The sequence below is a fragment of the Charadrius vociferus genome, unplaced genomic scaffold, assembly GCF_000708025.1.
Source record: "Charadrius vociferus isolate BGI_N301 unplaced genomic scaffold, ASM70802v2 scaffold1116, whole genome shotgun sequence".
In the NCBI taxonomy this organism is placed as follows: Eukaryota; Metazoa; Chordata; class Aves; order Charadriiformes; family Charadriidae; genus Charadrius; species Charadrius vociferus.
The window spans coordinates 278,637-289,377 of NW_009648801.1; the positions used below are offsets into that span (position 1 = coordinate 278,637).

At 51.4% G+C, this 10,741-nt stretch overlaps 1 protein-coding gene across 1 annotated transcript in view; it reads right to left on the minus strand.

Annotated features, from left to right (window-relative positions):
• Positions 1-214: 214 nt before the first annotated feature.
• The window catches only part of RNF213 (ring finger protein 213), a 76,706-nt gene continuing 66,179 nt past the window's right edge, over positions 215-10,741 (minus strand). The window contains 8 exon segments of the mRNA XM_009886833.1: positions 215-245; positions 1,319-1,395; positions 7,565-7,693; positions 8,368-8,436; positions 8,535-8,647; positions 8,750-8,789; positions 9,233-9,376; positions 10,556-10,720. Coding sequence (XP_009885135.1) covers positions 215-245; positions 1,319-1,395; positions 7,565-7,693; positions 8,368-8,436; positions 8,535-8,647; positions 8,750-8,789; positions 9,233-9,376; positions 10,556-10,720 — 768 coding nt within the window.

Sequence of the window (10,741 nt, forward strand, 5' to 3'; positions counted from 1 at the left end):
ATGCTTAAAAATCAACCCTGAGAGATACGCCCTAAACACTATCCTTGCACAGGGGGTGGCCTGCCTGCCCACCAGCACCACGCAGAGTGGCTGGCGCTGTCCTGCGCTGCTCTCCCCTGGGGTGGCACTTGGCTGTTGCACTCGACAGAACCACAGTGTTGGTGGAGGAGAGGATCCAGTGAAGAGGAGTGCTGCAGCTTCTTCTGGCATCAGACTAATCATCCAGTTCAGCCTCCTTTTTTCCACTAGGAACAAAAACAAGGAAGGGTCACAGACTTAAACAGCAGAAACCAAGAAGACCAAATGACTATGTCACTTAATAAGGGGCTCAGACACAGGTTTTGAGATACATGGTCATAAACACAATGAGTTTGGGTTTTCTGTCCCACAGTCCTCCAAACCAGTTAGCCTTTGTGTGAGCTTCAGCATGGGCCAAGGCAGGAAGGCGTTAGAGGTGTCAGAGACGCAGCTCCAGCACAAACGGGGGACAGCCAGCCTGGCAGTGCACAGGGCTGCCCGCACGGCCCGGCCACACGGTGCAACCGCCACTACAAGAGCAGAGAAAGCCCCTTCTTGTGCTTCTGGCTGCATGACTCAAAGAACAGAGGAGCTGAGCAGAGCACGATGAGTCGCACCATTCGGGTGTTATAATGAATCCATAAGGAGCTGCCTCAGTCAGTCACTACTGCCACCAGCAACCTTCACTGCTTCACCAGCAGGACCCTCAGAGCAGAGCGGGCTTTGAGTCCTTCACCCACCCCCGAGCAGCTCTTCAGGCAGGGCTGTCTGCTCTCTGTCCAGCCCGGCACTGGTGTGGGTCTGAGGGAACCCAACAATGCTCTTGGGAACCGTGCTGCAGAGGCAGCGCAGCCACAACACACGAACTCCTACGCCTCAGCAGACTTGCTCTGGATTTACACCCTTTAACAGAGCGGCCGCTGGCCCCCATTATGTAAGAGTGGGGGAGTCTGACCCTCCCCTTGCTCTCTGGGGGCAGAAACCAGCTCCCTGCAGGATATTTCTGTCCACCCTCGTGTCACACCTGTGGGCGTTAGTGCTTTGCCTATCACAGGTGCCGGAAACAGGCCAAATCCCCAACGACCTTCCCCAGCCTAGGACACAGCGCTCTGTGGAAGAAACGTGTGAAGTGGCATGGCTACAATCACCAGAAATCACCCTTTATGGAGGCAGCGTACCTCCTGATGTCACTTGAGCTCACCTTGTTACCTCGTCTGTCCCTTTAATGCCATTACTGAAGATCATTACATGAGCAGATCCCCTTTGGAGAGGCAGCTGCTTGGGCTGCCCACACACCTACCTCCCTGGCCCAGAAGACACGACCTCCAGTGGTGAACACAGCTGCTTCCGAATATACTCCCTCGATCTAATATCAGCCTGGAATTAAGGAGGAAAATGAGTGAAAATGGACTGACCAGCCGGCCTGGTGCCCCCCCTTTGCTCTCTCAGTATGCCCCTGCACACCCTCGTCACTACATCACAAATAGCTTTTATACGACTCCGTTGCAAAGAGGAACCTGCACATTTCTTTCCTTGTTTAGTTTCTGTGCCTCACCGCAAGCTGCTTGGCAGAATGAAGACTTAAAATGAAGAAAGAGAGGGTCCTGGACCAAACAGCCATACTGGAGTACAGTCCACTTCAGAAGCAGAAATTACGTTCGCTGAACCTTCGTTGTCTGCCTCTTTACTTCTCACAGGAGCAAGGAGGTGAGGCACTGGGCACAGACCCTTCCTGCCAGCCCGTGCCTAAGGTCTGCTCAGCCCTGACCTACCCCAAGCACGGCAGGATCAACAGCCAAAGTGGGACCCAGACTGGGCTCTCTCAGCAGATCCCAGCTGCAGCTGAGTGCCATCAGCCTTCACCAGGGGTCTCTGCGGGACCCAGAGGATGAACGAGCACAGGCTTCCAGCACACAGGGCAGTGCAGCGAGCACTGACGCAACTGGAATCCCCCACCTTATACCTACACTGAATGGCTCCTGATGCCCTCCTCACCGTCCAGGGATGTCCCAGGCCAGCAAGGATTTCCAGAGGCTTAGTAAGAAGGTGTTCACTGGCAAAGGGAGAGTTGCTGAGGTGATGCGCTGCTTTTCCATTGTGCCTTATCTCTACGCCAGAACTGCAGCCCCTCTCTGATGAACCCTGACAGCAGAGTCGGACTGGAGGAGACCTGGGAGTCTGAGAGTGGTCTAGTGCTTTCATCCTTTGAAACAACCCAAACAACTTCTTCCACATGTAGGCACCTCCAAATGCAGTGCAGGGAAACGTAACGAGCAGCTAAGCTCCTTCACAGGCCGTCCCCAGCAACAGCTCCTCACTATCTGATGAGAGATGGAATAGACTTGGTTTAGAAACTTGAGTCTTCCTTCCCTTGAGAGGAGATATTCCTAAAAGTACACCAGCTCTCCCATTGAATCAACAGAAGCTGCTCCGCCACTCTCACTCTGTAAAGGGATCGCATGCCGTGATCACATGCAGTGAGTAGTGCTGAGGAGTTCCTGTGCATCAGCAAAACACTCGCAGATAAAGAAGCTCAAAAAGAATGACTCCCCTTCGGCCCAGGACTCTGCCCATTCTTCTGTTTCTTGGGTTCTTCTTCATCTCTTTTGCTCAAAGCTATCAAAATCCTTCAGCCTATACTGATGTACAAAAGCAGAATGTCCCCTGGCCCCCAGAAAGGTGTTGGAGTGCCAAAACCATATGGATGCGAGGGCAGATCTCTGCAGCATTACCAGGCAATTTAGCATGGGACTGTGGCTCATAGATCCCTTCTCAAAAGGTGAGGAAATACTGGAGCCTTTTATGGACTTGTCCTGGGGCAGCAGAATGCCGCATGGACTCTGCTGCTATAACCTCCACTGCACACTCAGTGAAACAGAAGCTGTGTCCCAGGACTATGCTAACAGGGACTCCCACTGGCATTGCAAACAGGAGCAGGGCTGCAGCCTCCAGGCTCACAGCACTTCAAGATCATCTTTATAGCCGTCTTTATAGCTGTGACACTGTGATGTTCCCAAAGGATGAGCTTTTCTGGTCACTAATTAGCTGAGAAATGGGACTCTGCCTTCCACAGGGAGCTGTAAATTGAGAAGGGAAGCAGGGCTACGGAGAGGGCTGCGAAGAGTTTGGAAATATGGCAGTCCAGCAGGCGAGTTCTCAACGGGACGTGGGATGAAAAGAGAGAAGCTGGCATTGCCCAGGCTTGTACCCATCCCTTTCCTTCCTCTGTTCCAGCAGTTGTATGATGCAGCAACAGATGGAGAAGCACACCGCTTGTCTGCTGCGTATCCTTTTCCCTAGGCAAGAGCTTGGCTCATCCTGCCTATGCGCCTGATGGGCTGGCTGTGTGATGGCAATTATGCAGCTAAAGCAGGTAAAAACATCCACTAAAAGCAAACAGAGACAAGAAACAAGCACATCCTTGGCTCTATCGCTTCCTGGCAGTGGTTGCAAGGCAAGCGCTGACACACCTTTCACACTGTCCTACCTCATATGAGTCCAGAGGCAAAGCTGCCAAGGAAGGCAATGGGAGCAGTTTACTCACCAGGCTCTATCCATGCTCTGGGCTCTGCTTTCCAGCACCAAAATCAAAAGCAATAATGTTGAGACTACCAAACTGGCAGTTTACTGCCCTCCTCATTTGGAATTGATCTTGGAGCCATCACCAAACCTCATCACACCCACCCTCACACAAGTCTCCAGTTCCTCTCCCTTCTGGTATAGTCTCCTGTGACATAAGCCCTCCTGCGCTCACCAAGAAAACCAGATTGCTGCGTCTTATCAGCGATGCAGGATAGCATGTGGTCAGAGTGGGGCAAGGAGAACACCAACGGAAATCCCAAGAGCTACAGAAAACGTTGCTGCACATTTACTGGATGTTCATGTGCCCCTGAAGTGTTACTGTTCAGCTTTCCAGTGCAGAAGACTCTCAGATGCTATCACAAGGACGCAGATCTTGGGCTCTTGAGCAACTTCGAGAATTGAGAGTTGATTTTTACATTCCCTCAAAGTTTTTTTTTTCTTTTTTAGAAACTTTCTTTCTCAAAAACACTGCTTCGCTGTGACATTTTGGAACAGCTGCTGTGCCCCACCTCAAAGGCAGAGTGTCTCTCTCCACTTACAAAGCAGTATGTGACCTTCCCAGCTGGAAAAGCTTCACAGCATATGATGATCATGCTAATAAAATGGGTTAACGCATCCCCAGTGGCTGTCCTTGAAGCATTTGCCACTCTCATCACGGTGCTGCTTCTGAAGAGTCTCTCCCGTACCTCAAGCAGCTCCCCACCACCCCTCCATCCCCAGTCAGACCTCGCGGGTGGGGGCTCTGCCTGCGTCCTGCTGGAAAGGCAGCTCCACAACTGCTTAACGATTCTGCAAGCTCGAGAATGAGAAATAGTTACATAAGGGGTGGTTTGTTTGGGAGATTTTTCTCCTTTCTCTCTATAATTGGACAGTTTCATAACTGAACTGACAAATAACTTTGATCACTCTTCAGGATAAGAGATTACGTGATGTATTTTATAACAAGGGAAGGAGGTTGTTCAATAGAGTCCCTACTGGGAGACCAGGGTAGCAAGAGTCGCATCTACAAACTATTTTTCTCGGGAAGAAAAACCCCAACCACATTCTGCTGATAACATAAATTAATGCTTGATTAGGTGGCAAGTTACGGGCCAGTCCTCACTCCTAACGCAGTGCTGAGAGACAGCTTAACCCAGCGTATTAACCAAGAGGCCAATCAATAAGATGGATAACTGCCCCGTAATAATCCTCACAGATTGTTTCTATTTTCAGAGGGGACTAGTGCTGGCATTAGGGTCTGGAATTGTTGCTTTGCCTATTTTATGAGGGGCAGTGGCGATCCCTGTGTGTACAAAGCAAGCTTGCAGTGGGGGGGACATTGGAAGGGAGAGAGAGAGTTTCAGGTATCTGCTACTGATTTCCCTGCTGGGCAGCAGGAGCTATTCACAGAGAGGAGAGGGATGATGGCTTCTTTCTCCGTTCTCCTAAGGGCAAGTGTGTAATATTTCACACAACATGACCTGCAGAAACTCACGGCTCTGGGCAGGCTTACTTCTGTCCTTCTTGGTGGGTTGCAGCAACATCAGGCTGTCCCATCAGCCCCATCCTGAGCCAGCAGGGACCAGCTGGGCACAGTGCCAGCTGGAGCTAAAGGGATCACCAGGAGAGCTGGAGGCTGGTGTGCAGCCAGCCAGGAACCCGGCACAGCGAGAGCAGAGGAATCGCTCCCACTGCAATCCCTGTCAGCTGGAGAGCGTTAAAAGCTTCTGTTTCCCCACTGTGCGTGGGGATCCTGGGTCTGAGCAGGCTTGGAGCGTGGGCAAACACCGGAGAGGGGTTCTGACCTCTGCCAGAAGTAGGCAAGGGCACTTGCTCTCAGGAGGGCTTGGTATTGTTCCAGTGCCACTCAGTTTGAATGTTTTGCTCGTTATTCTGGGATGACAGCTCCTGCCTACCTCAATCCCTGTCTGGGTAGCTCCAAATGACCAAATCTCTGCAGAAGAACCTCAAGATGTCACAAGCTGGCTGGGCAGAGATCATCTCCATGCAAGCAGAATTATCGCAGATCAGCCTTGTGCTTACATGTGGAATAAGGACTGAGTGGGATGTAAACACTGATTGTAGGTGATAATGAACTTCCCTCTGCTTTCTCTGAAAGATCACTTCTCTCACCCGCATCACAGCCACAGCTCCTTTGGCAGCACGACCACACTGTGGGCTGAATGCAAATCAAACCGTTTCTGATCACTGCCGAGATAGTGTTGCATGCCCAGGAAGCACAACAAACCCCATACAGACTGGCCAGCCGTACCTACACATGCTGCAGCATGGCACTGCCTTCACACGAACCATAAACGCAGCCTCAAGAAGGCATGAGCAGCTGAGCTCTCTTAAGAGCATTATACTTCTGGGGCTACCAGAACTTACAAACTAAGAGCTAATGATCCAGCAGTCTTGCATGACACGAGCAAAGCCGTAAGCACAGCACCCATCAGGTCTGCCAGCTTGTTCTGGGGACACAGCATAGCAAAAAGGCCAAGTCAGTCACCCACGGCAGGATTCTCCACAGCCTTCTACCTCCTAATTCCAGCTTTAGGCGCTCAAGAGCTGAAGCCTCCAGCACTGCCCTGTGTCAAGATCTGTGACAGTTACCATACAGAGGAACTGCAACAGGGACAGGTCCCATGGAAAGGTTTAAGTGTCCTTGCCTCCTGACATCCCTCTACCTCTACAGTAGACACACTCCCTTTTGGATTTTTAATCTCTCTGTAAGGAGAGTGACAATTCATTCCATCACTTTAAATAAAGGTTGCAGTTAGAGAACTGGAAGAGTCTCAGAACACAGACAAATACTGGCGACAGTTGGAAATGAAATGAGGGTGATGAAAAGCTCCAAGACACCTTTTTGTTTCCAAAGGGAATGCTCTTCCTCTTTCCTCTGCACACTCCGAACTGCAGAGCTAGCTCAGAGCGCTGCGGAGGCACCCGTCCCTTGCTGGAGGAGATTGCATAAGATCCATCAGCCTACTCCCGTCTGGCAGGCAGTGGTTTATGAGATCAGAAACTCCAGTTCTGGTGTGGACACCAAGGTTTGTTTTGCTCTAAGGTGTTAGATTTTTGTCTGGTTTATAACTACAGACTCAAGACTCTGTTTTCAGAAAACACTGCGGTACCAGTGAGAAGCTCCTGTGTGCAGAGACTGCGCAACAGCCCTCGGCAGGATCACCTCAGTGCTGCTCTGAGGAGCTGCAGAGCAAAGGTGGCCAGACACCTGACAAGCACAGCGGTGCAGCAATGCGAACGGCGTGTTCCAGGGCAACGTTACAAACACAGACATCTGAACGGGCCCTGCTCCCTGGACATCGCTGGGTCAGACCTGCCTGAGCCACGAACAGCAGGGTGACCCTGACAGAAGGGAAGCACTTGTCAGGCTAGAAGTCCCAGAGGCTTTACACTTCTCCAGATCCTTTCCTCAAGCCCTGCTGCCATTTAACGAGTCTGAAGCTGAGCCTTGGTGGCAGCTGCGTCTCAGTGATGGTGATCCAGTGCTGTCACCTACTGGCTGGCTGCTGCCTCAGAGCCTGCAGCTCCTTGCGGAGTGCAGTAGCAGGGAAAAGCCCAGAGGAGCAGCACTGCAGTCTGTGCTAGGCTCAAAGTGCCCAGGAAAACTGCATTTCCAGCTCCTGTGTATAAACACCAGCATCACAGAAGTTGACTGCAGAGAGGAACCAAGAAATCAGTCAGGCTGGGTCTGCAGTAAGGGCCGTGTGTGCTTCCAGGCACTGCGTCAGAAGAACAAGCGAGGAAGAAGGAAAGATCAGTGAAGTACCGTGTAAACACCACCACAACGGGCCGGAGAGAACAGGCCGGCAAGAAGGGTGCCAGCTGCAGAACTGTGGGCCACAGATGGGAGGCAAACTGAGGCTCTGAAACATCGCCACAGGCTTGGCATCCACAGCCCCCTCCCCTGCTGCTTCCCTGCTCCAGGCCTGCCTTCCCCCTCCTCGCTCCCCTGCTTCTGTACCTGACGGATGGGCTCCGGGATCCGGTACCTGCAGCAGGACTTGACGAGACGCACGGCTGTGTCCAGGCACACCCTGTGACCCACAGAGATATAAAGCGGCTTAGAGCTGTTGTTGGAGCTACGCAGGACCTGTGCATTCAGAAACAAGAAAGATCAAATACTTAAGAGGCTTATTTTAACAAATACAGAGTGGCAGATGAATTATAAGCTAGCCAGTTGCCTTCAGAAGGTGGGATGCTGGCTCTGTTTTTGGCAACTCCCAGCCTTCTCGAACCTGTTCTACTTCCCGGTATCTCCTCATAGGGATTGTTTGCCCTTTTGGACCCCTGTGGCCCTTCCCCAAATGCCTCACGCTGCTCTGGGAAGCAGTGAGACTTGCTAATGCAAACTATGTTGAAATAACACCAGACACAGGAAGTTTCCCACATCTGCCCGTTTCCTCTGCGCAGCGCTCTTCTGAGTCAGATGCTCCCATATTGCATCCTGGTAAGCTGCTGCAGAATTGGCACCTCTCCTTGACTGCGGTTCACGAACGGGGGTGCTGGAGTACGGCACCTCAGGTACCATAGCCACGGACATGAATATATCCAACACCTGAACTGTGAACTCTTTCTACAAGTGTCTGAGCTCACAGAAAGGGGAAAGCACTGTTACCGGTCCCCTGTTCACCTGCCTTCACATGTCTTCCTAAACTAACATCACTGAGACAGTCCCACTACAGAGACAACATCCTCGAGTGCTCTCAGCTACACAAAGCTGGAAGACTCGATAGCCAAGCAAATAGGAAACTCCCCACAGCTTACCATGCCCCGGGCTCTCCCCGAAGTGCCTGTCAGCGGGAACGTATCTCCTTCCCTTTGCAGGGAACGAATCTAGGGATAAACACACACATGGTCACTTGGTTAGGAAGCACTTGTATGCAGCTGTACCAATATTAAAGAGTGGTAATAAATCCCCAGCCTGGCCTAACCTGCTCTCTGTGCAGCTCATCCCTGACCAAGCCATCCACCTGCAGGAGGTTCTTGGCCACTCCAATGCATGGTAGATCCGTCAGGACTCCGAGGTGACAGGCCACACCAAATCCTGCCGACAAGAAGACAGTGTAGCTGCAGGACACCAGAGAACAGGAATCTCAAGCAGCAGCATGGGGACCCTGGAGAGCGGGGCTCTCCAGTAAAGTCCTACCTCTGGGATGGAGCAGGCCATTCCCATCTACAAGAAGTACCTGAAAAAGCCAAAAAAAGAAATGTTACCTCCTTTGCACTGAGAGCCAATTGAATAGGCAAACTGTGACAGTGGCGCTGTGAGGAAGGAGAATTCTGTCTCAGTCCTTTTACTTCTCTCTATGAGGGTCTTCCTGCGGTGCTGTCTACACCTGACTCTAAACGATCAGCAGCATGAGCTCTTAGCGGCTGGCAGCGCTCTTCACTGGTGCTGCCCACAGAACAGGACTCCCATTGCCAAGGGAGGCCCCGCTGTTCACGGCTTGGCATCCCTGGGCCCTAAGGAAAGGGCAATAGATGCTTCAATACAACTCTGACACTGCACTTTCCACCCCGCCAGTAGGAAAGAGCCAGACAGTGCAGTCTCAGAAGAGGGAAGAACACTTTCCAGCAGTACTCGGCACCCTCGTGACATCTCAACTTGGGACAAAGAAATATGCCACACCTGAGGTCTGAGCCAGCTGGTCCTGGGTTCTCCCGGCGGAAGTCTCTGAACAGCTTCCACCAGGAAAGGGACTTCTCGGAAGGCTAAGAATCCTGCCACGTATGGGGCGCTCACAGTCACCATCCGGCAATCCTCGTACAGCACCTGGGAGCAGCGGGACAGTGCAGAGACAATGACCTCCAGGACTTGGCTGGGTGGCTCCTGACTGTTTCAGTCACGTCTCCTCTGGTTTACGTCCCCTGATCTCATCATTTTTAAAATACTCTGTTTCTGGATCTCTCCCACAAAGCCAAGGCCATTGGGTTGTCTCAGTCTGCCACTCGGTTGGAGAAGGGGGTGGGTAATGGACTGCTGACAGAAGAGGGCTGAACATCACCTACCATACCCTGCTCGAGAGTGAAGTCCTTGAAACAAAATTAGGGCAGCTATTCAAATACACAGTGGGGGACCTCAAAGTTCACCCAGTCAGAGCATTATCAAAGGGCGTCTCTCTCTGCAGGGATAGGCCAAAAGAAACCCTGTAAGATGGAACAAAACAGCGTTCGTGCAGGGCAAGTCAAGAATCAAGGCAGGATTTGAAATTCAGTTCATAAAAATCCCAGCGGCCAATATAAAGCTTTATTTCTCTGGGTTTTATAGGTTTTATAGTTAAAGATAATTTTTATGCCATTTTGTAAGCTGGGAAAGAGACCAAAAATCTTTATTAATTCAAGTAAATGACTGTGGGATGTGGGATTCACGGCAGTTTTGAAAAGGCTTTTATATGTTACATCCCGTATTATTAGTTGATTCCCAGCAAGAACTCACAAACAAGACATCTGTTATTTGAGTGCTACAAATGCTTTAATTTCCTCTCCTGATCGGCGCTGAGTAACAATGGTCCTTTTTGGCTCCTTCTGGGTAGTGGGTGAGTGATTATTTTCAATAGACACCCAAACCAGTTACAGACTTCTGTGCCTGACCATGGACTACGTCTCATCATGGTATTTTCTGATTTTCCAACTAACTTAAATACATACTAAAGCTATCCCTCAACGCCTCCTGAATTCCCAGTAATCCTACGAACATCTCACGATCAGGACCAGTTTGCTTTGCATCCTTCCAAACTTATGCCTAAAACCTTATATGTACTTTTTGCTCTGTTTCCCTTTCTTGGAGAACGTAGGGTTGGAGGCTTTGCTGAACGTACACACGGTGACTTGCCGACGGCCGGTGAGGCAGAGGCGCAGTGACAACGGCCTTTGTGTAAGTTTTCTAATGACCCTCACGCTGTGGCACGCCTGGACACCGGCCCAAGGGGTGAAGCTGCTCCCTCGCCGTTACCTCAAGAGCCGGGTAGCTGAGAACCACCAGGGAAGCGCAGGCGCTGGTGTCGTCTCCTTTGATGTAGGATAAGTCCACGCCTCCCACTCTCTCCAGCCCCGCAAAACTCGCGTCCTTCTGCCACTCCTCGGTGTCCTCCTCAAGCACGCTGGCCTTCAGCCGGGCCTGCTCGCTGGGCAGGACACA